The sequence below is a fragment of the Panthera onca genome, chromosome X (assembly GCF_046562875.1).
Source record: "Panthera onca isolate mPanOnc1 chromosome X, mPanOnc1 haplotype 2, whole genome shotgun sequence".
Classification (NCBI taxonomy): Eukaryota; Metazoa; Chordata; class Mammalia; order Carnivora; family Felidae; genus Panthera; species Panthera onca.
The window spans coordinates 114,591,490-114,618,720 of NC_138357.1; the positions used below are offsets into that span (position 1 = coordinate 114,591,490).

Below are 27,231 nucleotides of genomic sequence, written 5' to 3' on the forward strand. Positions count from 1 at the left end.
TGGAGCTGGCCAACTAAGAAACGAAAGCTCATTTCCTTAGCCTTTGTGGAATTCATCCAGCCACTTGTAGCCAACTTAGCATATTTTTGGTCCACGTTTGATATGTACATTTGTGAATTCTCTTGATGACATGTTTAACCGGTTGGGTTGTGTTTTCTTTGCAGGAGTCAAACCCCAGGGAAATGTCTGCAATTTGTCATCTATTTGCAGTGACTCAGGTTAGTGCTTATGTACATTACACGCTACCAGGTGAATGCGCCCCGTGGGGAGCAAAGGTTTGTTTTTCTCCTGTTGAGTATGTGATGTGTATCTCTCTGATCTGTCTCTTTTCGTACCACCTGGCTACTAAGAAGTCCCAAATGAAGACAAAAGCAAATTTGACATCTGCCTGAAATTATCTTCCCATTGCTTAGTGAGATGATAGATTAACTTCCTTAATATGAGAACACGATGTGCTTGCTTCGGCAGCACACATACTTAATATGAGAACATGAAGGTCCGTCCACACCAACTATTTTTCATCATAGCTTTAAATCCATAACTAATGCCCTTAAGGTTGACTTATGAATATATTAAGTAGTGAACTTAATTATTGAAAGCAACTTCTGGTATATAAATCCCTCAAGCTTTTCCACAGAACCTTAAATATGAAAACTTGGAAACAGGGTGTCATCTTTTGCCGAAAATAAAATAAACTGCTCTCCTAAGCATGTTGAAAACCTCACGTCCACCTAGTTTAACTGGATGCTAATTCCAGTAGTGTCCATAGTGTATTTTGCCATCTTTAGCCCACGCTGTCCACTATTTCTTAAAATTAAGATGGAAATCTCTTGAGAACATGCTATTTTTGAAAGGGGAATATTTTCCCTTCTGCCATGGGCCAGAAGGAATGAAACAACCATTTTTCTCATGTCGGTTTGGCTCTCTGGGTTCCCTTCCTTGTTAAAACCAATGAAAGCAGATGTAAAAAACATAAACACGTGGTGTGGCAGGTCAGAACTGGATCGTGAGAAGAGAGAAGAGGAAGGTAATGGAGTATGTTGTAATATTTAAGTCTTAAAAAACCGTTCTTACAGGAATATTTTCCTTTCAGTCTGTTCTTTTTGTTCTGTTTAATAACGTGTTTGAAAAACATAGGAAACAATTTCAGGAAAAATGAGTTAAGGTTGGAATGGTGCTGGAAAACAAGAAAACTTTGTATTCAAAGAATGGTCCACAGACATTTTCTATTTGTGTGAATGTGAGATTTCCTCGTATGAGCTTTCTGCTGATAGTGTGTACCAGGTAGAATACAGTAGGAAAATATTATCTGGCTTTGATTAAGGGGAAAAAACTTGTTAGGTTCATTTCACTTTCATATATTGTGTATCTCTCTCTCTCTCTCTCTCTCTCTCTCTCTCTCTCTCTCCCTCTCTCCCTCTCTCCCTCCCTCCCTCCTTCCCTGCATCTTCGCTTACCCTCCTCTACTGAATTCTCCATAATTTCATTATTTTTATGCTTCATCTGTGTTTTGGACTGGTGACTAATGTCTAGTTTAGTGTTGTGTCTACATAATGTTTGATAACTTTGAAAATTGAACATTTAGTCAAAAAAAACTGGTCATCTTGAATAACAGATGCCAGGAAGCTGGTTGGAGTAATGTTTTCCCCAATTAAGCAACTGAATTGACCATTTGTTTTAGTGTCTGGTGAAAACAGCCTCATCAGGGAACCAACTTTTTTGGCACCAGAAATTCCATGATATCCTGCCAGAAACTAGAAACCTTCACTTCTTGCAGGTTCCAGTCTGAGTTCCTTAATGGAAATGGAGGCTGTTGAAAAAACTGGGAGCCGACCAGGCAGAGTTAGGCTGAGGGTCAAAAGGTGGTGGCTTCCTGGTTTTTCTGCTACCGCTGTGCTCCCAGCACATTTGTGAAACTCAGCACGCATTCCACCAGACCGGAGGATGGACTTGGAGAACGGACGGGTGAGGGAGAGAAATTGTGGCTGTCCGCAGGTGCGCACACACATGCACACGCTAAATAAATTTTAAGAGCTAAGAATTGTTTCAAAAATGGATGAGTAATTCTGTGTATATGTCAAGTATCTTTACTTTTAATAATTAGGCACTGCATCAAGTGAGATTTCGATATCAGTATGCAGAAGTTGAGGTTCTCAGTTAGAAAAGTGGCCAGAATGGATGAATCTGGTTAATCGCTGGACTAGTGGCTTTGTCATTCTTTTTTTTGAAAATTTTTTTAACATTTTAATTTTATTTTTGAGAGGTACAGAAGGACAGAGCATGAGCAGAGGAGGGGCAGAGAGAGAGGGAGACACAGAATGTGAAGCAGGCTCCAGGCTCCAAGCTGTCAGCACAGAGCCCGATGTGAGGCTCGATCCCACAAACTATGAGAACATGACCTGAGCTGAAGTCGGATGCTTAACCGACTGAGCCACCCAGGTGCCCCCTTTGTCAGCTGTTTTAAGTGAAAGTGGACCAACTTGGTTATGAGAATCAGTTGTACTTTGGATTGTTACAGAAGATGAGCTGAGGAAGCATTCAACCTTCTAGTTCCGGAGTCGACAAACTACTGCTCATAGTCTAAATAAAGCCTGCCACCTGTTTTAGTAAATAAAGTTTTATTGGAACGTAGCAATGTCATTCACATACATATTGTCTGGCTGCTTTCATGCATAGTTGAGTAGTTCTGACAGAACATATGGCCCACAAAACCTCAGATATCTGATCTTTCACGAAAAAGGTAGCTGACACCTGCTCTAGTTTTTATGGCCTCTTTGCCCTTCTTCTTAAGAGGCCAGTTTTCTGTCTCTGTAGATTATGAAGTGCACACAATATGCTTCTGTTAAGGAGTCTCTATTTTCTTTTTTTTTTCCGGTAGAATCTGAGCTCCTCCGAGTATACCCTGTAGGAAAACAGGTCGACTTAAAATGGGTTCTGTATTTCCCAAAGTGAGCATTTTAAGAGTAGAGTTTTCTGGTGTTTCTAGAATGAAAGCCACAATGAGTTATTCCACTAAAGAAAGGATTCTCCCTGCACACTTTTCAGATTTCAAGAGCAAAATCTCAACTTTGTTCCCAGGAGAGAGATTGCATTTGGTACTATATTTTAAAGAGAAAAAAAAAACCCAAAATGGCAAGGAATAAATAGACTTTCACAAGATTGCTTAATTGCTGAAAAACACTTTTCCCCTCCCTCCTTCATTGGGCAATGAAAACAGCCCGAAAAGATTTTTAATGTTAGAGCCACAGTTCCCCCAGTTAGTATCTTTATGGGAAACAAAGCTCTGATGAGAAGCATGTAGGATTAGAATTTCTTGACAAGGAGACAAGTTTTTTCTCTTTCTGCATTCCCACATAAAATTTATAGTTCACATTTTCTGAAAATTGAGTCATTGACTAACTTTCTGCTAGAAAAGACAGTAACTGTGAGTACCTACAAAGAATTTGATGAAACCGTTTATAAAGTAATTTGATAATCCTTTTCCTGTGTTGTAGTAATCCTTAAGCCCTAAGGATGGAAGTCTCAAATTTTGTTTTGAAAATTTATTTTTAGCATTTTTTAGAGGTGAGATAATGTTTCAGTATGAAGAAAGCAGTGTTACTCAGGTACGTTTTAAAGATTTTTTTTATTGCTAACTTAAAAAGCAAGTGCTTGTGCATTTAAAGATTTGTTTAAGGTACAGTTTATTTATGGTATTTGGCATATTTATTTTTATGACCAAAATTAAATAAAATACGTGTTGTTGAATCACTAGCTTTGTCAAGAGGGTTTGACTTCATAATAATCATAGTATTTTTTTTAATAATCGTATTTTGGTTTTCACTAGACTTGCTGAATGTTGATATGATGGAATTCTATTGCCTTTTAAATTTTAAAATTATATTAGAAACTTCTAGCAATAAGAAATGGATTGGGTCTAAGAATAGTCTTCTGATTCTGATCCCGTTCCACCCCATGGGGGATTTGGATGCATATACTTCCCATAACCTAGATCGGTTCAGAGGAGCCCAGCTAAATGTAGATTGTTCATTCAGTGAATATTTCCTGAGCATCTACTCTGTGCCAGGCAATGAGCTACGTGCTACAAATGGGGTGATGGCTGCTACTAAGTTTCCCTTTTCACATTGGGATCTTTCACTTAACTCCGGGACCTTTCCTGTGGAGAGCTTTACTAGTGTTCTTTTGGGGGAACCCTTGGAATAACGAAATTAATTAGCACATTAGACTTGCTGATTCAGAATATTTTTAAAGGAGATACAGAAACAAAAACTAGCTGAGCCAATATGGATTTGATCGTTCGCTAGGTAATACTCCAAGCAGTTAGCATTCAGTCTTTGGGGTGTAGTTCTTTGGGTGGCCAACGAAACCGGAGAACGACTTCTTGTTAGAGAGTGTAAAAAAACACAACGGTATTTGTTATATTCTTAATGATTTTGTGCTTCTACAGAATCAAAATCTGGCTAATGGCACCTTATCTGGAGTCCTGTCTCTAAGTGAACTCAAGTGAGTAATCTGCTGCTTGATTGAAAAGTTAAGACATCAACGTTGGAAAGATACTTGTTGAGCTACCTTTTCTTTTGGAAACCGAGAATAGGAAATAGACCCGAAGGTTATAAAGAATTGGTTCTTGAGTTCTTAGCAAATTAGCATTGGTAGTCACTGGCCATCGCCTAATATCCTTATGAGGCTGTTCTCTTTGATGATCTGAAAGTATGTACGAGCTCCATTTGAATTGGTGTTTGAGTTTTAATATGATTTGGTGGCCAGAGAGGTAGAAAGAGTTCAAGGTAGGATGGCAGGTATACCGTTTGTTCATATGCTTTCGGGAAACATCAGTCATCCAAAAGTCAGAGAGAGCTCTTTGTTAGGTAGATGGCAGCTTGTAAGGACAAGCACAGACAATGAGAAATACATCACACATGGATGCTCCCCGTTAGACAAAAGGTCAAAATGTCAGGCCCAGAGACAGTCTTACCTGACTGTCACTGGGAGGGGAAACGCCATGTGTTCACCCTCGTGCAGGGAAACAGCATTAGAGACAAAATTCGTCTTCTCTCAACCTTGCTGCTACCTCTCAAATGAGGTTTTCATAAACTTTTGAAACGAACCCAGAGCTCTGGGGACTATCTGGGACGGCCCTGAAGGAAAAAAACCTCTCCGAGGCCACAACAAAAGGAGACGAAGGTCCTCTTAAGGGTCTTCCTTTCAGTTAGCATTTTGACCTGGCTGCTTCTGATGATTCAGCGATGCCTAGGTGGACAGGAGGCCCAGAGCCTACCTGGTGGATATCAAACGTCTCTAGGGCTCCACTGAGTTTATAGTGGCAAACAGTTAAAGTGGGATGGGCAGAGGTGATATTCCTGTCCTTTATGCCTATTTTTTTTTTTTACCTCCTGAGAAAAATCTAACTTTCCTAGCTATTCAAAGCATAGTATATATGTGAAATGAAAAGCAGAAGATATCAATGCCCTTGAAGTATCTTAAACTTGAGATGAGAAACAATAGTGACAAGACACATTTTTTTAAACTCACAAATTCATAAATAGAACACAGCTTTGCATACCTGTAATACAGCTTAGTTACTAGACTTGAAATATCGAGTTCATTTAAAGCCATGAAGCATTTGTTGAGCACCTCCTATGTGTTTTGGCCTTGGGGATAAACCCAACTCTGATGATGGAAAACTGGTTCTAGAACAGTGGTTCTCTACCTTGGCTGCATATTAAAACCACCTGGGGAGCTTTCAAAAAATTCTGATGCCCAGGCACACCCTATAACAATTAAATCTGTATTTGGGGGCTGAGACGCAGACACTGGTATTTTTGGATGCTCCCTTGGTGGTTCCAGCATGAGGCCAATTTTTAGAACCAGAAATCTGGAGTCCGGTAGGATAGACCTAGGATGCAAACAAGTAACGGTACGGTACAATCACTACAATGAACGTGACCTGTCCAGGGTACCAAAGGATGTTCTAAGTATCTAAGTTGTCCCAACTTCCCGTGAAGCTCTCCCACATTGAAGAAATAAAAGTGTTGTTGAGTGGGATGGCAGGAGAGGAAAGAGGGAAATTCTGGAGAGGAGGGGAAGGGGGTGCTGGAGAGTGCTAGAGGGCAGGTGGGGGCAGGTGGAGAGGGAACAAGGAAGAAATGAGGGAAGAAATGAGAGGTGCAAATGAGAGGTGCGGTTGCAGGGGCCCATGGTGAGTGGTGGACCCCTTTCAGAAATTTGCCCTCGGGCCAGTTCTTTCTCTGGCCCTCTGCCAGAAGAAGCTGCCTGGGGGTTGCAGCAGCCTAATGAGTAACAACATTGTTCAACCATAATTTATATCTTGCTGTTGGCTAGAACTTCTACGGCTTCTGTCTGGTCAGTTTCCCTTGTCATAGAAATAATTTATTTTTCTCACATAGGAATCTCATTATACCCAGTGTTACCTCTTCAAAGTGAACACTGCAGGCAATAAATACCATAGGCTTAATTGAATTGCTAAAAATCTAACTTGTTTTGAATTCCACATCACCAGTGATCTCCTTCATGTCATTTTCTCTCCTTTTATTCACAGGCGATCAGAGCTAAACAAAACCCTGCAAACCTTAAGTGAGGTAATCACAGTACATCCTATACCTTGTTTGTAATTACTGTCCTATTTGGGGGAAAGCATGGATCTCTGCGTTCCTGAGGAAAAATGTATTCAAACTTCCCCAAATCTGTCATGTGAAAAACACTGACTAGTTCTGTTACTCCGGAAATCAGAACTGGGCACAATGGATAGTTGTTACAAGGGGGTAGATTTTCCTTCATGTAAAACCAAAAGTTTCTTAAAACGAGGGCTCCAGAATGAGCTCCCTTGTGTGGTAGTGAGTTCCCTGGACAGAAGTATGCAAGTAGAGCCTTTATGCCCTGAATAGCTTTGATGATGCGTCAGGAATCTGATAGGAATGTGAACTGGATGATCCTTGGGGGTTATTGTGGTTCTAAGATTCTGTGATACTGTAATTAGTCCTGGGTTGTTTTGTCTGACATTCTCAACTGTCAGAGTAATATGTGTGTGTGTGTGTGTGTGTGTGTGTGTGTGTGTGTGTGTGTATATATATATATATACATATATATATATATATACACATATATATATATGTTGTTTGTTTCAGACTTATTTTATAGTGTGTGCTACAGCAGAGGCCCAAAGGTGAGTCATTTTTAATATTTTTATACATATTGTTTCTCTACTCATGAGAAATAAAGTATTGAGGAGTCTTAGGTTGCAAATTTACATGTGTTCCTCTAAAATAAATACATATTAATGACATTTTGGATATATGTTTTTATTCTTTGAAACGCTCACGATTCTGTCACATCCATCTTCTCATTTCATTATGAATCACAGAGGGATGAGTGGTATTGGGCCATTGCCTCCGGTTCTGTGACGCTGAGCATCATCAGTGTCCTTAGCCCCAAGGGCCACCACTATAACCAAGAAATGGCTCCCAGTGGTCCAGTCTAGTGATAGGCCCGACAGAGAAGAAGGAACATAATATGGCGCTTGGGAGAAAAAGGAGAGAGGGAAGGAAAAGATGGGAAAGGAAGAGAAAAGAAATTAAAAGGTGTGTGCAGGGATGAATATGAGATTGCTTGACAATTATTTGATGTTGCACAGATGATCATTTTAAATTGTGTCCATTGGCTGTGTTGGCTGCATAAGCGAATGGCTTATGTAGGTCAATAATCTCGCCACCTGAATCCCGAGCATCTGTGAGAGTAAAAGTCCTAGAAAATGACAGTTTCTGCTCATCACGGTATTCACTGGTACAAATAATGGCAATTCTTCCATGAAATTCTGGATTGAATCCCTATCCGCTATATATACTTAGTTCATGTCACTCACCACTTTTTTATTATTTGCAACATTAACATTTTTCCACGTAAACCAAGACTGAAGTAAAAAAAAAAAAAAAGCGATAATGTCTTAAATTGCTAGTTATCTGATCATCTAGATTGAATTGCCAGAGAGATTTTTGGATTTAAGAGACCTTGATGTTCGTCTGGGCTGGTATGTGAAGGGGCTCCCATGATAGAAATTCAAATGTCTACAGATACTAGGCAAGTAGCCAGCTGGGGTTAAGGCTAGATGTTAAGATGCTTGTCTTTGCCAGTCCATGGTTACGACGGGCAGAATGAATCAGCAGCTGTGTGCGGTCAGAGGGTCTCTGGTTTGCAGCCTCTGTGAATGGAAACCTGTATAAATGGCTCATGGTAGAAGGCCATGGGTCAGCTTATTGGGCTGACGTTGCAAGTTAGCAGCATCAGTGCCTCCTTTTCTCACTCCCAAGTTTGAAAAAAACATTTACAAATACGTAGGTCGGTTTCCAGTTTAGTGACATTCTGGTTATATAAATATATTTCTCTTTACAGCACATTAAATTGTACATTCACAATAAAAATGAATAAAACAATGAACATATGTGCTGTAATGGTTGCTTTGAAAAGAGTAAAGATTCGGCCGATGGGTAAGTTCTCTCTCTCTGTCTTTATTGCCGTGTTTGTTTTCATATGACTCTGATGTGTTCTGTGTAAAACTGAAAATGTAATTGATAAATTTAAACATGAGTCTTGGGCAGTATTTAGAGAGCTCTAAAAGGTGGTTTTTCTTGCTTTTTCAGTAGAGTTTCAGTATACCTTATTTGAAAACATGGTAGAACAAACCCTACTGAGAGAAGGGGACTGACTTCTCTTTGGAGTGTTTGGTCGATTGCTGCCGGGATGGATTTACTTCTGAATTCTTAGAAGTTGCTGAAGAGCAACTGATAATTGCAGATGTATAACCACCCCCGAATTATTCACTCAATAAATATTTCGAGCACCGAGTATGAATGTATAATTGTCGATATAATGGTATCTCGTTTATTTTATCATGTTTTAGACGAATGCTCTTTAAAATGTAGTTGGTGTAGGAATCCTAATCCTTGATGGATCTGAGCTTCTGTCTTGTCTTATCCTTGACCGTGTATTTTCTTCTTTCTTTTCTGTTGCCTCCTCCAGAACAGTGCTGCTGTTCTGTCAGGATACCCTGCCCTTCCTCCCCGGAAGAGTTAGAAAAGCTGCAATGGTATGTAGCAAATATGCTGACCCTTTTCCTAAAAGTGATAATAATCATAATAATAACAACAACAACAATATTTAATCACCATGCTGGCCAAGGAATTTTGGAATATCGATAGTGAAGAAGGGCTTTCAGTTTTAGGCAAAATGCATTATTCTCTTGTATCAAGTTTCCGTTTGGACCATTACCTTGAAACAATGGTTTGCAATCTTGGTTGCAAGTTAAAATCACCTAGGGAGTATTACAAATATTCTGACATACCCCCCCCCCCACACACGCAAATCTCACCAACTGAATGTCCTCATATTTTTAAATTTCTCTGGTGTGGTAGTTGAGAAAGGGTATCTCATTGTTATTTTTAATTGGCGCTTCTCTTATGAGGACCATTTGAACGTTTTTCATGTATTTGGGGGTCATTTTTGTATCTTTCTTGTTAATTGTGTGTTTATGTCTTTTCCCACTTTTTCTAGTGGATATTTGATCACCTTTTAAGAGTCCTTTGTATTCTAAGGACATTAATACCCTTTGTGGTACATGTTGCAAATATTTACTTCTAGTTTGTCAGTTATCTTTCGACTTTATGTTTTTGTCACGTCAGTTAAATTTTTTAAAAATGTAGCTAAATTTACTAGTCTTTTCTTTTATTGCCTGTGGATTTGGAGTCTTAGTTAGAAAGCCTTTCTCTATGCCCAGGTTATGGGCGAATTCACCCTTGAAGTTTTCTACTATTTATATGGTTTCTTTTTTTTTTTTTTTTTACATTAAATCCACTTGGAGTTTACTCTTGTGTGTGGTGTGAAGTATGGGTCTAATTTAATCTTTTCCAAACTGTGTAGCCAGTGATCCTGTGCCATTTATTAAAAAGTCTTTTTCTCAGTGACTTGAGATGCCATCTGTGTAACATGCTAAATGTTCATAGCTATTTGGTCCCAATTCCAGACATTAGATGTTAACATTGGGGGAAGCCGGGTTAGGGGGATACACAACTGTGTTATTTTTGCAATTTTTCCGTACGCCTAAAATTAATTCCATTAAAATTTTTTTTGAAAATCTTTTATTTCCAGTCTCCTACCCTCAGCGATTCGGATTTAATTGGTCTGGGACACAGCCTAGGCATTAAGGTTTTTAAAAGCCCTCTTGGTCATTCTAATGTGCAACCAATGTTGAGAACCACTGCCCTAAATTCACCACATCAGTGGAGGGAAACTGAGAGTCAGACGCTCCAAAGTAGCAGATGACCCCAAAGTTATGGACGACGTGATCACAGGTGTATAAAAATATACGTAGGAAAAGCTAGGGAGTGAATGAATGAAAATACTCACAGGGGTTCCCAGTGATTGGCCTGCCTACTGTCAGTACAGGCAGTATTTTGTTTACTTTTCCTTTTTTTCTTTGCAGCATTTTCCATACTTTATTACAATCAGGTAAAATTTGTATTTGAACAAAAGGACATACGTTTTTCAACGTAAAACTTCTTAAATGGGGACAGAAGGCTAACTGTAGCTTTCTGCCCTGTGTGAGCCATATTCCTGGGATATATTAAACATTGGACCTCAAGGAATAGCTGAAGGACTTCAGAATTCATAGCATTTTCCGTAGTAAAAAGTAAACAGTATTTAAGTTTTAGGCTTAACATGCCCCATTAAGCTGGAGGGTTGAGGCCCATTTGGGAGATGGAATTTCTAGAAGTATTAGATCAGATGAAGATACCATAGCTCTTTTGAGGCAGCCCCACAGACCCCTGATGGCTGCCTATTCAAAGAGCTGTTAGGAAAAAGAAGCAGGACACAGAAAAGCGGGCAGAGGATGAACTTAGTGTCTGGCTAGGGCTCTGTCATCAACTAGCTGTGTGTCCGGCTGTTGCTTCTTTATAAACAGAAATAAGTCTCGGGTTCCTCCTTTGTAAAATGAGGAAGTAAGTCCTATCAGCCCTTCCCAAAGGTTACTGTGCATACGGTCCCAGAGGGCCTTGTTAAGATTTCGATCCACCAGGTCTGGGAAAGGCCTGAGATTCTGTATTTCTGGTGCTGTTCCCAGGTGAAGCCAGTGCTGCCGGTTCATGATGTCATTGGTCTGGGGTGTAGCCCAGGCTTCTGTATTTCTCAGAATTTCTGCGTGGGGTGACTCTAACGTGTAGCCAAACATGAGAACCACTAGGCTAGAATTAGGTGATGGCTCAGGGTCTTTCCGATACATTGGTTCTTCAGGTTGGCTGCGTATTGCAAACACCTTGGGCCCTTTAAATCCTACTGATGTGTCAAAGTGGTCTTCTTGGGTGCCGGAAGTACTCTGTTTTGATCTGGGCGGTGATGATACAGGTGTATACGTATATCAAAATTCTTCAAGTTCTAAATGTAAGATTAGTACACTCTACTGTACGTAGGCTACACCTCAGTGAAGAAGCATATTAAAACAAATATGGATACCAGTACCCACCCCAGAGATTCCAGTTCAGTTGGTCTGGGGCAGGAGCCCCAGCACTGGTGCTGAAGTGCTCTGACATTTCTAATATATAGTTGGCTTTGCCCATCACCGTCCTGCCACTCCCCGTGTGCCTCTCCCAACGGACGGAGGGCTCCGAATAGCAGGAGTGCGGGCAGAATTAGATAGAGGGTACCCTCTTCGTGGTGGAGCCCCGTGAATGGGAACCCTCGCGCTTGGGGGTTTGGCTGCCGCAGACCCCCAGATGTAAGAAGGAAATTTAATTTATACTTCGTAAAGCACCTTTGCCATGACTTGGCCCCGTGAGTTGCTGGAGTATACAATTCAGAGAACAGAGTCTCAGAGAAGTCGGGTGGATTGCCTACAAGAGTAATGAGAGCTGGAGCCTCAGCCAGGGCTTCTCGACGCGTCACCTTTCTGACTGTCTGGCACCCCTTTTGTTCACACTGCCATCCTGAACTTCAGGCTGTGTAGAGAGGCCTCTGCCGGATGTCTGGCCAGACTGGACCGAGCCAACATTTCTCTTAATGGGTGTCACTTGCCTCGGGTTCCTCAACCTAATATTCCTTCTTCCTCTCGCCCAAGAGAGGCTCTAAGAACATCTTCTAGTTGGTGCTCTTAAGTCATCAGCTAAAACTGGATCCATCAGAGGCTTCCCTAGGTAATAGTTTGTTGCCCCCTCTGGTTGTTCTTCCTCCCACCCCAAGACTGGTGGATGTTGATAGCAGACGAGTTCTTCTCAAGCTTCCATGCCATGAAAATATATGGGCCTGGGATCCTCACCCCTGCGCCAAGACCAACTAGAACACACACTGAGGAATAGGCCACAGAAATCTCTCTGTTTTTAAAAAGTCTTCAGGGTTATTCTCACGCACAGCCTAGGTTGAAAACCGCTGGGCTAAAGCAACATTGAGGGCGTAGCTGATTTACAGGCTGGGGACCCCTGTGGCCTCAGCTTCATTCATTTTCTTCCTTCAGCAAACGTTTCCTGCTCACTACCTGTGTGCCATTTAGCATCATGCCAGGCTATAGCAGTAGAAAATCGATTCAGACAGATTCCTATGTTCATCGGTTTCACAGAAGTTTATGTGTCATTAACCTCACTTCAAGATTTTCTTGAAACAAAATTTAGTAAATCGAAGAAAAAAAATGGCAGTGTGGTTTACCTATCCCAGCCAATACCACGCTGCGTATGAGTGAGGTAAATTTGAGGTTTCCGGGAAAGGAAAGGCTCACTTGTGACTCACTAAGACTCGTATGAGAATTTGCTGAAATAAGTTCCATGATCCAAATCAATAATAATGATTTCCACATTTTTCTAATAATGGATCAACACCCGGAAGATTGTAATTGTAATTGACCGAATTATGTACTTCACAAAAACTACAGGGAAAACTTGAAGAACATTTTCTTGCTTTGATAAATTTAGAGCTGCTTTTCAATTTATGCCATGCCCTTTTGTACCGCATGTTAATACTGAGTTGACACAAGAGTGTGAATTTGTTATGGACGTAGTTTTGAAACGGACGTGCTTTAGCTTCAAAGTCAAATCAATTGTTCTACAAATGATGAGCCAGTTTTGTCAATGTGGATTTGAATACTAAAGGAAAATGATATTTTGGCATTTAAGTTTTTAGAAAACCTTTCAGTACGTTAGGAACAGTTTGGGCATGTGATTCTACTTTTTTGAGAACACGTTTTTGTAAAATCTAAAAAAACCATAAGAGACAGATTCCTAATATATGAAAACCACAGTTGGGTAAAGGCATTTAACCGCTCCCCTCCCCCAGGAGCACAGAGAAGTGTTACAAGATCCCCTCAACTGAATGACAGGGGATAAGGCACAAGAGCCCGAGAGGAGGGGTGATTGAGTGAACCAGAACTGGGAATTCATAAAAGAGCATCCCTCCTGGCTCACTCCTCTCCCAGGGAGGAAGTGGTAGAAGGGGGCAGGGGCAGGGGGCCGGTGGCAAGGGCACAGAAGGTGTGCAGGGGCGGAGGCTGGGAGTGGCAGGTCCCCGATGGAGCCAGGTCGCCTTGGTGGTGTCGCATGATTGCCAGAGGAGACGAGCCTCCCTCTAACTCATTCGGGTCTCACGTGCATGTCTCTGATTCTTTCCTTTAGTGACCCGCAGGATCCTGTTGTATGTCTTGCTGGTCATCCAGATGGCCCACCGATTTCTTCTTCTAGCGGTTCCACCCCAGCTGCTCCTCAGGCCACCATTCCGGCCCAGGTCTCCGGTGCCTTCTCTTCTGCTGAACCTCTCAGCCATCCACCTGTAACCCAGAACCCTGCCTCTCCAACACGAGCGATTCACCTTCCTTCTCCCCAGCCGACAGCTCTCGTTGCTTCCAGCCCTACCACTGACACGCCCCCCAAGTCTGGAACTGTCTCTTCCCCTCTGCCCCAGACTGATCTTTCCCACACCCTGCCATCCGTGAAATCCTCACTTTCCTCCCCCACCACGTCTGTCCCTGTGAATGTCATCACGACCAACACACCTCCTGACGAGACAGGTAAATATGAGGATCCAAGCTGCTGCTACGTGTGTTACAATCTGGCAGATGCCAGCCTGCCAAATCAAGGTATCTGTAATAAGACCACGTTGGACCTTTCTTTTTACGATATCTGCTTGATATCGAGAGCTTTCCTGCAGGCTTTCATAGAACATAGAAATAGCCCTGAGGCGAATAGATCTTAGCATATTCTACCGAGATGACTTATTTTACAGGTTTCTTTCTCCTACAAAAGGTTGGTAGCTCACTGTTTTCAACATTGCAAAGAGAAAACTTTTGAACTATTAAATTCAGTAATTCCACTTAGAAAGAAAAACTTTCAGAGCGACAGATGTGGGTCTGCAGGGGCCCTCACAGGCAGCGCGATCTGGGATAGGCCACTTAGCTCCTCCTGACCCAGCCTGGGGGACTTAAAGACGGAAATAACCACACTAGCTGCACTAGGTTTAGAATGGTGGTTCACATGAGGATGCCATGGAAACTGCAGAGGGCTCCCCGTACACAAAGTAGGCTCACGGGTAAAGAGATAAAGGCAAGAGCGAAAGACGCCAGAGAGAATTCTGGATGCTCTGAAGGTTCAATTCAGTGAGTCAGAATCAGACTGTCCTTGGATTTTCGGCGAGTAGGAGGCAAAACCAAGTTCTCGGTGACGAGATTGGAGCGGAGGTTGTGGTCTCCGCCTCCTCCCCCACAGTGCGAGCGTCCCCTGGAGACTGGAAGCTTCTGCCAGTTCTGCCAAGGGACTTGCTGTTTCTTTGAATTTGCACTGCTCTCTCAATTTGTTTTTATAAATATGGGCATTTTAGGCCAAATTATAAAATCATTGGGGCTTCAGTAAACTAGTTAGCCTGGGCCTAAAAATGCCCACCTTTGCAAAGCTATCCCCGGTGACCATCAGAATCCCACCTGACCATTTCCCCGGGAAGGCCAGCAACGTGGCCTGCTGTGCCTGTGCTTCTGTGGGCGGGGCTGGGGTTTCAGCCAGTGACGCAACAGAAGCCAAGTGACATACATATGAAAGATGTGTCGGGGAATTACTCGGTAGCTAAAAAGTAGACATAACTTGACAGTCCCACAAGAAAGGAGTAATGAAATACGCCAAGTCGATAAGTCACCTGAGCTCACCGACTGCAGCTGCGCATAAGAACAGCTCGATGGAAACCTGGGGGCATTTTCCAGGCCTGGAATGAAGTGAAAAGAACACAACAAGGAAGAGTCGGTACACTATGTTTATAAGAGTATGTTACGACACCTGGATGGAGATAAGAAGGGAATCTGCAAAATAAGAAATAGGATGTTAGGTGGTGGAATTAAGAGACTTTTTCGTTGCCAGACAGGTTTGTATCGTTTCCCAATTAAAAAGCACTATTAAAAACCAACTTACAGCTGGTCGTCCAGCTACTAATTTCATAATAGTCTCTTTTTCATAAAAAGAGCTTCTAGTTATCCATGTAAAATCCGGTATGCATGATAGAAATTAAAAACAAGTATATTTATACTTTTACAAATATACACTAAATACACTGATGTGCTTTTACATTTTGTTCAGTTACGTTTGTTTTTTTTTTTAAAGACTTTATTTTTAAGTAGTCTCTACATCCAGTGTGGGGCTCGAACTCACAAACCTCCAAATCAAGAGTCCCATGCTCCACCGACTGAACCGGCCAGGCACCCCAGTTAGGTTTCTTGAAGTATAATTTACATACAGTAAAACTCATCCAGATCTATGGATAGATGAAATTTTTATAGTTCCATGAGGTTGGATTAAGCACCCAACAGCCACACGACCACCAAAGTTCCCTCGTGTTCCTTTATAGTCCACTCCTGTCCACTACCCCCAGCCCCTGGCCACCACCGATCGGTTTTGTTTTTTCTGTACTTTGGATTTTTCTAAAATGTCATATGAAGAGACTCATACAATATGTAGCCTTTTGAGTCCGGCTCCTTTCAGTTAACATAATACGTTGGAGAACTGGAGATCCATCCATGTTGTTGCAAGTAGCTCCTACCTTTTAATTACTGAATAATTGTCCATTATATAGATGGATCACGGTTTGTTTATCCATTCTTCAGTTGATAGACATTTGAGTTTCCAGTTTGGGACTGTTATGAAAAAGGCCCCTATAAAAATTCACGGACAAGTCTTCTTAAGATACGTTTACATTTCCCTGGGGCAAATACCTAGGCGTACGTTTGCCAGGACATAGAGTCTATGTGCGTTTCTTTATTAGTGATTTTTTCCATTATGTGTTCATAAAACGATTTGGCTCTCTGTTACAGAAATTGTTTACACCACCAGCAGCAGCAGTGATTCTGATCTTGAGAACCAAGTGTCCCAGATGGAGAAGGCTCTGTCCTTGGGCAGCTTGGAGCCTAACCTCGCGGGAGAAATGATAAACCATGTCAGCAAACTCCTTCATTCCCCACCTGCCTTGCTGGCTCCTCTGGCCCAAAGGTATGACTTCGCAAACTGATGTGGTCATAGAGGAGACCCTCTAACTGTAAGAATGCAGGATTAATTATAGCCAAGTATTTTTCTCCCACATAAGAGGTTCATAATGACTCGTTAAATTGTTACTGCATATTCTGCTTAGAATGGGGAAGACAAAGTGGGAGTGCTGAATTTGAACTACCACTTATCTTTGCAGATTGCTAAAAATAGTGGATGACATTGGCTTACAGCTGAATTTTTCAACCAAGACCATAACTCTAACCTCCCCTTCTTTGGCTCTGGCCGTGATCAGAGTGAATGCTAGTAATTTCGACACAACTACCTTTGCTGCCCAAGACCCTGCAAATCTTCAGGTACATCCTAATCAGTTGTGGAAAAAACCTTTTCTTGTATATAACTGTAGTCTCCATGACGGAGGCAATTACTGCTTACAGTCAGGGGCGATACTCAAAGTATTTAATATCTAGAACAATGAGGTACCACAGGATCAGAAAAAGGACGTTGGTCTTGGCTGGAGCAGGATCTCAGAGGTCTTTGTGCCCAGTGTCAACCCTTTAGCAGGTAGACTGTGGAAGTTTTGCAGGGGGGTAGTGTTGCTCAGGTGGGGAGAGGTGTCCAGTGGCGAGAGAGCAGGGACATCGACTACATATCAACCCATTTCAATATTTTAACAAGTGTTTTGATGGCACTGGTCTCAGTAGTGGTGCTGAGTATCATTCCTGCTCCTAGCGTTTTCCAGCCACCTATTATAGGGATTAGGGGCTGGAAACACCCAAGAAAAACCAAGTCTTGCCTTTTAACTTAATTTTTATAGTCTTCCCTTTGCAAGTTTAGTGCGTGTGGTTCTATGAAGACTTGACCCTAACAGATGGCCAAGTTGGTGTGTCTGTAGTTACCGTGCACTTTTCCCGCCCAGTTCTGTGGACATGTACATGTTATGTAATGTTGACATTATGTAATTGACATGTAATATCCTACACTTTCTGACCATTTCTGTGTATCCTTAAATTGTTTCCTTTCCTGCTCTGAGGCCTCATCGCCCAACTACACATCCTCTCCAATTTCAGAGCAGTCAGAGACACAAGAACAACCGATTTTAGAGGCACCACAAATAAATGCCTTTACGGGATCCTCCAGCTTAACTAGTTCTCGAGTCTTCCACCTCTTCGGGTTTTCCACCTCTTCGTTATACTAGCCCCAGGCATTTTTGGTATCCTTTACTTGATTTTCAGGTTTCTCTGGAACCTCAGGCTCCTGAGAACAGTATTGGCATTATTACTCTGCCTTCATCACTGATGAGTAATTTACCAGCTCATGATGTGGAGCTGGCTTCCAGGGTTCAGTTCAACTTCTTTGAAACGCCTGCCCTGTTTCAGGTAAAGTTCATGCTAACTGCTTTTGGTTTAGGTTTTATCTTGGAGCGCTGCAGTTTCGTTTCTTTTAATTCTCACATATTCTTAAATCTGCTATCAGTCAAACGAACCACTGAAAGCTGCAGTTTATTTTTAAACAGGACCTAGCGATATTGGTAATGATGAATAACAATAATTGGCACTTCTATTAAATTATTAGCCCAATTTTACAGATGAGGACATGGAAATGCAGAGAGGTTTAACTTGCTCAAGAACACACAGTTTAAGTGGCTTAATGTTATATTCCCTATACAATTCACGAGGGCCCCTTTGTGTCAGTTTGTGAGACTTAACTCAGTATTTAGAGTACTGTAGAGTGGAACAAGCTGTTTCTTTTTCTTCTTTTTTTTTTTTTGTTTTGTTAAGTTTATTTATTTTGAGAGGCATGTGCATGCACATACAAGCAGGGGAGGGGCAGAGAGCAAGGGAGAGAGAGGGAATCCCAAGCAGCCTCCGCACTGTCAGCACAGAGCCCGACGTAGGGCTCGATCCCACGAACCATGAGATCATGACCTGAGTTGAAACAAAGAGCCGGACGCTTAATCGACCGAGCCATCCAGGCGCCCCAGACAAGCTCTTTCTAAAGTCACATTACTTGGTGACCCTCAGTTTCTCACCTAGATTGTAAAATAAACCATGTGGATTAAGTGGGCTGTAGGGTCTCTTCCAGCTCTAAAATTCTCTGATGACATTTCATTTTTACCCTTGCCATCTTGTCGATTCTTTGGTGTGCTAGGACCCTGCCCTGGAGAACCTTTCTCTGATCAGCTACGTCATATCATCCAGTGTTGCAAACCTGACGGTCAACAACTTGACAAGAAATGTGACGGTCACATTAAAGCACATCAATCCAAGCCAGGTGGGAGAGGCCCGTCTGGTCTGTTCATTGACCAAATACACTTGTGCAAACCGTGTCCGTGAGTTGGCCAGAAAAAAGGAGATCCAGCAGAACCTCAAACTCGGTCAAGGCAGTGTGTAAGACTAGAATCACGTAGTCACTCTGTTGGGTCTTAGCATGCCTGATAACTGGCCACCTAATTTCCAAGAAGGAGCAGTGGCAATAGCCAGCTATTATCAATTACCTAATTTTAGTGCATTTAGATCTGTGGCTACAGGTCTGATTCTCACCTCCAAAGAGAAAACATCTCTCATTTCAGGCCAGATTGAGCATTATCTATAGCCTCACTATTCAAAGCGTGGTCTGCAGACCTGTACCATCGGCATCACCTGAGAGCTTGCTAGAAATGCCAACTCTTAGGCCCCACCCTGGCCCCCTGAATCAGAATGTGCATGTTAGCAAGGCCTCAAGGTGATTCCTATGTACAATTGCTGAGTTTAAGAAGCACTGACCTATTTGAGACCCACTCTTTCTAGGGACTAGAATAAAATTGGAATTCTCTAAAAAATCAAGAATGAGATTCTGAAATTAAAAAATTCATAATTTTTTTCCAATTGTTTTCAGTTTTTTCAGTTCAGTGAATTAATTATTTGTAATTTATCTTTCCACTGCAGGATGACTTAACAGTGAGATGTGTATTTTGGGACTTGCACAGAAATGGTAGGTTCCAGTCATAACTTTTTCAGTCTTAAGGGGGCAGGGGCAGAGGGAGGAAGAAAGGGACAAGAGCGATGGGGCAATCATCGATGCCGTGGCCTTGCTGAAAGGACAGATACTCTTCCCAATGCCAACAGGTGGCAGAGGAGGCTGGTCGTCCGATGGCTGCTCTGTTAAAGACAGGAAACCGAATGAAACCGTCTGTACCTGCAGCCACCTTACAAGCTTTGGCGTCCTACTGGTAATAATCCCACATTATCTCGCTTTAGATTCTGGGCCTGAGGGGTAGCTGGGCATCATGCCGTGATGTCTAATGTGATGGATGACTTTGATCAGCAGATATGACATTGTGGCAAAGTCAGAGACTAATGAAATTACCCTTCCAGTAAGCAAATGCACTTGAAAGAAAATTCTTGAACGTGGAAGTATTTTCTCCAGCCTATTTTTACACACAAGTTTTCCTGTTTTGAATAGCGAGAACTAGGGGATTCAGGTTAAAATGGCTAAGAAAAATGGTGTGGTTTGCATTGCACTTTAACATTTTCACCAAACGCTTTGACATAAATTATCTTCTGTAGTCTCTCCAACAGGCCTGCAAGATAGGTGGAATGAAGTGTTGTTATTGTCATTGTAAGAAGTTAGAAATAAGACTCATTGGTTCAGCGACTGTCCACAGTCATAGAACTAAGAAATAGAAGAGCCTGAAGCCAAATTCAGGTCTTGAAGCTCCTAGCCCAGTGCTTTTCCAGCGCATCATAACACACTGATAAGCGTCTGGGCTTTGGAGTCAGCCAGACCAGAATTTGGATCCTGGTTCCTCCGTTTCATAGTTGTGTGACCTTGGGCACATTATTTAACCTCGCTGGGGCTCAGTTTCATTCGTTTTTTCTGGTGATAATAATCGCGTCTACGTTGTAGTTTTGTGGAATGAACTGTGGATGGACACGTAGAATACTCCATAACTGTAAATCCTAGCTCTTTTATTTATTTCAAATATTTGGTCTTGAAAGCAGTATTTTATTTTCCAGGACCTATCTCGAACATCCTTGCCACCCACTCAGATGATGGCTCTGACGTTTATCACATATATTGGTTGTGGGCTCTCGTCGATTTTTCTGTCAGTTACTCTTGTAACCTACTTAGCCTTTGAGTGAGTATCCGACACTGGGAACTTGGATTCTAAGGCACAGTACTCCCCTCCATTGCCAAAAGGTCTTAATTAAGTGCGTTCCTTGGCCTACCTCGTCCTGTATACTGCCTAGAAGTGCCACCCTTATGCAAAACTTAACGGGGCTTTTTGGGTAATATACTCACTTCCTCCTACCACTTTTTGCACTTGCTGAAGGCAGGGGTTGCGTCTTAATCACCTCTGTACCCTAGAATGATGCCTCGTAGCTAGCCGACGTTACGTGTGAAATGAAAGATCAATGCAAACCTTAAAACCTAACAGCTTATACTCTGATATAGACCATACTTTTGTGTACAGCCTAAGAGCTATGCTTCACTGATTACATTTTGAAGTTACTCTGAACAAACACAGAAGATGGAAAACATTAGCAGGTGAGAGGATGAAGAATAAAAGGTGTAAAGCCTCATTGAAAAATACAGATATTCCATGAGCGCAGCTTTGTAAGTAGGTCAGAGCAAGAATGACATTCCAAATAATGGCATCTCCTTGGCTTACCCGAAGGGTCCCTTTGGTCACTGTGGGGAGGAGTGGGGCCTCCCAACAAATTCTGTTGGAAACAAAGAAAACAGGCACTTCGATTACATTAACTGAATTAAACGGTACGTACATTCTGGGATTTAGATTTTGGACACTGATCAGGAAACGCACAAATTTACTTTCAGTGCCAAACTTTGGGTCCAGCTGTGACTACAGATCTTCTAGTGGACTTTTGGAAATACAATTAATGAGGCTAAATTACTCCGAATGATTTCACCACGTCTAATTTCACACACATAGATGTGTACATGTCATCAATTAGCTGTAATTTCCTACGCCCGTTTCATTTAGCTATAGTTCAGACTCTTCTTTCCGTGATCTCATTTTAACTAATAACATGAGATAACTGGGGCACCTGGCTATGTTTTGAAGATCTGAATATAGGAGCCTATCGTATGAGAAGCGACAGCAATGCTTCGAGCAATAGCTTGGGGAAAATGAGGGGGGGGCGCTTAGTAGATTCCCCTACAAACTCTTTGAAAGGATGGGTCAACAGTCAGCATGTAAAAGGTTCCCCAGGAATGTCAATACAAATTTTCCATATTGTTATAACAGGGTATTCTGTTTCGATTTGTTGTTGTTGTTATCCTTACGGTCGTTGACTTTAATGCCTGCCCCTCCCACACACACAGAGAAGAAATTTATGCATGTAGACATTGACCGAAGAATAAAAATAAATTTCTTAGATACGCTCACACAAGGGCTGTCAGAATGTGCTGCTGATTCCTTCCTTGTCCTTTCCTTCTAGAAAGATTCGGAGGGATTACCCTTCCAAAATCCTCCTCCAGCTGTGTTCAGCCCTGCTCCTGCTGAACCTGGTGTTCCTCCTGGACTCGTGGGTTGCTCTGTATGACGTGCGAGGCCTCTGCATCTCAGTGGCCGTATTTCTGCATTATTTTCTCTTGGTCTCATTCACATGGATGGGCCTGGAAGCATTCCATATGTACCTGGCCCTCGTGAAAGTGTTTAATACTTACATCCGGAAATACATCCTTAAATTCTGCATTGTCGGTTGGGGTATGTATGATTTTGCTTGCACGTGGCCTGGGCTTTCTCTGCTTTCGCTCCAGTATCTTGATTTTTCATTACACAGAAACGGTGATAAAGCAGGTCACACTTGGCAGGTTTCTAAAACAGCTTTTTGTCCCTATACGTTGCACTGCCCACAGGGCGACCTTGTCCAGTCTCTTTCTAGAACACCTGTATATTACGCTGGATTGGTTGTGAACATAAACCCCTTGGGGCGCCTGGGTGGCGCAGTCGGTTAAGCGTCCGACTTCAGCCAGGTCACGATCTCGCGGTCCGTGAGTTCGAGCCCCGCGTCAGGCTCTGGGCTGATGGCTCGGAGCCTGGAGCCTGTTTCCGATTCTGTGTCTCCCTCTCTCTCTGCCCCTCCCCCGTTCATGCTCTGTCTCTCTCTGTCCCAAAAATAAATAAAAAATGTTGAAAAAAAATTTAAAAAAAAAAAAAAAAAAAAAAACCCCTTTTAGGTTGGGGCTATGAATCCTCTCTGTATCTCCAGTCACTAGAATCAGGGCTGGCACACAGAAGGTGCTCAATAAGTTGAAGAGGTGAGCAGGGTGATAATGAGGCCCAGCTCTCAGTCCCCCACCTCCCAGCCAGCCCCACTCTATTCTGTGTGTCCCAGATGTTACACACACGCATGGCACTATCCTCAGAAGAGCAGAATGAGATGAACGTACAGGTAAAACCCGGTGGAACGTCACTGCCACAGTGACACAGTTTTCAGATCATGCCACGTGTTGGTGGTGGTGGGTCACAAAGTCTGAGACACGGCACATGTCTTGAAGTCCCCTTCACTCAACTCTGCACCAAATGTAGGAGCCTCCTCATTGTGGCTTATCCTTGACTGAAGATGATCTAACTTCTGCTTGAATGCTTCTGTTATTAGGGAGCTCGTTATTTTTGTTAAAAAACCAAAACTCAACTGACTGTATTTTTTAAAATGTTTTTTTATTACTTATTTTTGAGAGAGAGAGAGAGAGACAGAAGGTGAGCAGGGGCGGGGGAGGGGCAGAGAGAAAGGGAGACACAGAACCCGAAGCAGGCTCTAGGCTCCGTGCTGTCAGCACAGAGCCTGATGAGGGCCTCGAACTCATGAACTGTGAGATACTTGAGACGAAGTCGGACGCTTAACCGACTGAGCCCCCCGGGCGCCCCTCAACTGACTACATTTTTTTTTAAATTTCTTTTTAACGTTTATTTATTTTTGAGACAGAGAGAGACAGAGCATGAACGGGGGAGGAGCAGAGAGAGAGGGAGACACAGAATCGGAAGCAGGCTCCAGGCTCTGGGCCATCAGCCCAGAGCCCGACGCGGGGCTCGAACTCACGGACCGCGAGATCGTGACCTGAGCCGAAGTCAGACGCTTAACCAACTGAGCCGCTCAGGCGCCCTAACTGACTACGTTTTTAAAATCTTATCGGCTCTTTTCAGTGATTCATGAATCGGCAGCATACAGTCTAAGACGCAGATAGAAAGGAACTGTACAAGATGAGAGACTTTTATAGACTGAAGGGAACAGGAACAAGCAAGTTATGCTAGGCAAAGAGGCGGGTTGATTATTACAAGGTTATTCTCCTTTAGGGGATGATGGAGGTGTCTGTCAGGCAGATTACCTAACGAGTACTGATAACACGATTCCTGATCGACTGGTCTAGGATGCCCTTTCTGGAAGAGCTGAAACTAATTAAGTCAAGTCTCGGGTTCATGACTTGGGGCGTAGCATAAGTGACCCAATTTTAGGCCTGTTGTCTTGTTTTTAACACCTTACAAGGCAGCCAATAACCATGTTGTAAAGCCCTACAGTTCTGCTCTGCCATTAAGTTCACTTGGCTCTCTGTTGGCACCAGTGGTCTTGTTTCTGCTCTCTCTGGTGAAAAAATGATCAGCTAACACCTCTCGACTGAACAGCCTTGTAGATAATCTAGAAGTAGTATATAACATTATGAATAATGCCCTGCTTTTCAGTGTATTTTCACACAAGTAACCCCATGAAACACGAGCCAGTGAGGTTAGCACAAGGCCGTTATTACTAACATCGGGTGAAGAAACCGGCTCAAAGTGGTAACGTGATTTACCCAATCCACACAACTTGACAACAGCCCAGACTGGCTTTCTGAATTCTTACGCATTTCCTTTCCACTGAATTATGGCCACCATCCCGCCCAGACTCACTCCCCTTTTTCAGGCTACATATTCCTTTTGTTCAAATACAAATTTTACCTGATTGTAATAAAGTATGGAAAATGCTGCAAAGAAAAAAAGGAAAAGTAAACAAAATACTGCCTGTACTGACAGTAGGCAGGCCAATCACTGGGAACCCCTGTGAGTATTTTCATTCATTCATTCACTCCCTAGCTTTTCCTACATATATTTTTATACACCTGTGATCACGTCGTCCATAACTTTGGGGTCATCTGCTATTTTGGAGCCTCTGACTCTCAGTTTCCCTCCACTGATGTGGTGAATTTAAGGCAGTGATTCTCAACATTGGTTGCACATTAGAATCACCAAGAGGGCTTTTAAAAACCTTACCACTTACTGCCCTTGTTACTGCACCTGTCATTCTGTCTTTGTCAAGAATAACAGAACACCTTTCCGGAAAGAAAAGTCACTTCTCCCCAGAAATTAAGTCCCCGCTTCTGACATTGGGCATGGATTCTGTCTTTGTGAATACCAAAAGGCCGCATTCCCGAAGGTCCTAGACGAGCTCCACAACCCTGATATTTTATTTTTAGGCAAGTGTCTCACCTAGGAAGCCACCACATGTCAGTGTCTCTGTAAGGTGCAAATAGAAAAGAATTAAATGAAATACTACGTTAGATTGTACCACGCACCCCAACCTGTGAGGAGAAATTGTTTTGTATTTGCCAGGGCCTTGAGATTGGATGTCAGGTCGGTCTGTGTGCACAGAGTGTGAGATGTCCACGGGGACTGGAGTGAGAGGTGACGGGATGGGGGATGAGAGGGACTCCTTCCCAGCCAAACACCATTTTAAGCTGGGAAGAGCCTTCTCGTGCTTTCTCTTAGTGGAAGTGCCAGCAGGCCTTTTGGAGAGCCACTGTAGTCAGCATCCTCAAATCAACCAGGTCAGGTCTGCTCCTCAATCCATCAGTGGTTTCCAGATGATCAACTGAAGATTTGGGCTTCATAATGTAAGATCTGCCAGGAGTCGCTGGTAACCCTAATATGTGGATTATTTGGGTTACGTTTTGGAGTCCTTCCCTTTGCCTGCCACCTGAGACTCAAAATTACATCCCAGATGTGTGTAAGTTAAGGGAAACTCTAGCTGTGTGGCCGACAAAAAGTCTCAGGAGAAGATAATTTCTCATGCACAGTCCAGTCAGCAGGAGTGGAAAAGTCTCTGGCCTTGCCGTTATTCAGGATCCAAGCTGCTGGAGACTCTGCCTCAACACAGGACTTCCAAAGTTGCCCTGAATTTGGGAGGAAAGAGAGTAGAGGATTTCACAGGAAGTTTTTATGGGGCAGGCCTAGAGGTGGAGCAGATCTTCCACATCCCATCGACCAAGACCTAGTTATGTGGCCACACACACCTAGCTGCAAAGCAGGCTGGGAGATGTCCACCGTGTGCCCAGGAGGAAGAGAAAGTGGCTTGGGTGAACAGCTCACCAGTCTGCTACCAGAGGAAAATAGCACGTGATCTGTAGTCTTTCTCCTCAGCACCTTGGTTATTAGAAGTATGCGTGACTGACGTTTCCCATCTTCCAGGGGTACCGGCTGTGGTTGTGATCGTCGTCCTGGCTATATCTCCAAATAACTATGGCCTTGGATCCTATGGGAAATTCCCTAATGGCTCACCGGATGACTTGTGAGTACAAAGCCCCGGAGGGAATGTGAAGTGAACTGGAAAAACAGAATTCTCCAAGAAAGCGTATCGATCCTGACTCTCACCCTAACAAAATCCAGTAACATTTGTAGCAGCCTTCCCAGTTATGTATGTAATGAGATAAGCTAGTTGAAAATGCCATGCTACTACTTTACTACTTAAGTATTACAAAAACAAATGGGTGGGGCGCCTGGGTGGCTCAGTCGGGTGAACACCTGACTCTTGATTTCAGCTCAGGTCATGATCCTAGGGTTGTGGGATCGAGCCCCACGTCGGGCTTCACATTGAGCATGGAGCCTGCTTGAGATCCCCTCTCTCTCTCTCTCTCTCTCTCTCTCTCTCTCTCTCTGTCTCCCCTGCTCATGGTCGCTTGCTCTCTCTAAAAAAAAAAGTGTTTTGAAAATAATTTTCTAAGCCTCTGATACATATGAAATACCTGCTATATTACATTAGTAAAGACTCATGGAATAGAGTTACTAGTATTTAAAGGGGGTAAAATCCTGAATGTTTTCAAAGAATATCTTTTAAATACTTGTAATACCCAAGTGTCCTAAAATAGACTGGTAGGTTTTTTTCCCTAGAGCTTTCAGTGGTTGTTGGAGAACAGTGGTTTTATCTTTTTTTTCCTTCTTCTACTTTTAGGAAATGTTTCAGTAAAACGATATAGATTCATTGTATCCTCTTGAACCATGCTGCAGCACTGTAATACGTTCCCCATTGTTTTCCCCCCCTAAATTCCAGCTGCTGGATCAACAGCAATGCTGTATTCTATATTACAGTTGTGGGATATTTCTGTGTGATATTCTTGCTGAACATCAGCATGTTCATTGTGGTCCTGGTTCAGCTCTGTCGAATTAAAAAGAAGAAACAACTCGGAGCCCAGCGAAAAACCAGTATTCAGGACCTGAGGAGCGTTGCCGGCCTCACGTTTTTGCTGGGCATCACTTGGGGTTTTGCCTTCTTTGCCTGGGGACCAGTTAACGTCACCTTCATGTATCTCTTTGCAATCTTTAACACCCTACAAGGTAAGTTCTTCGGCGCTAAATACACATGAAAGATCCCAGTGGAACTTAAAGCTATCTAAAAGTTAGAGCATCCGCAGAGTAGCTTATTTCAGAGCTTAAGACTGATTTGTTGAAAAACAGACTTATCTTTGACAAGGT

The 27,231-nt window shown here is 42.7% G+C and overlaps 1 protein-coding gene across 1 annotated transcript in view; it reads left to right on the plus strand.

The window, feature by feature from the left end:
* The window catches only part of ADGRG2 (adhesion G protein-coupled receptor G2), a 122,124-nt gene that overhangs the window by 87,475 nt on the left and 7,418 nt on the right, over positions 1–27,231 (plus strand). Inside the window, exons 9-26 of the mRNA XM_081792677.1 lie at positions 165–218; positions 3,553–3,605; positions 4,448–4,503; positions 6,560–6,599; positions 7,146–7,183; positions 8,407–8,501; positions 9,034–9,100; positions 13,662–14,053; positions 16,334–16,508; positions 16,702–16,858; positions 17,738–17,881; positions 18,654–18,776; positions 19,430–19,475; positions 19,610–19,713; positions 20,501–20,622; positions 21,947–22,215; positions 25,951–26,050; positions 26,810–27,093. Coding sequence (XP_081648803.1) covers positions 165–218; positions 3,553–3,605; positions 4,448–4,503; positions 6,560–6,599; positions 7,146–7,183; positions 8,407–8,501; positions 9,034–9,100; positions 13,662–14,053; positions 16,334–16,508; positions 16,702–16,858; positions 17,738–17,881; positions 18,654–18,776; positions 19,430–19,475; positions 19,610–19,713; positions 20,501–20,622; positions 21,947–22,215; positions 25,951–26,050; positions 26,810–27,093 — 2,319 coding nt within the window. The remainder of the gene's footprint in view (positions 1–164; positions 219–3,552; positions 3,606–4,447; positions 4,504–6,559; positions 6,600–7,145; positions 7,184–8,406; positions 8,502–9,033; positions 9,101–13,661; positions 14,054–16,333; positions 16,509–16,701; positions 16,859–17,737; positions 17,882–18,653; positions 18,777–19,429; positions 19,476–19,609; positions 19,714–20,500; positions 20,623–21,946; positions 22,216–25,950; positions 26,051–26,809; positions 27,094–27,231) is intronic.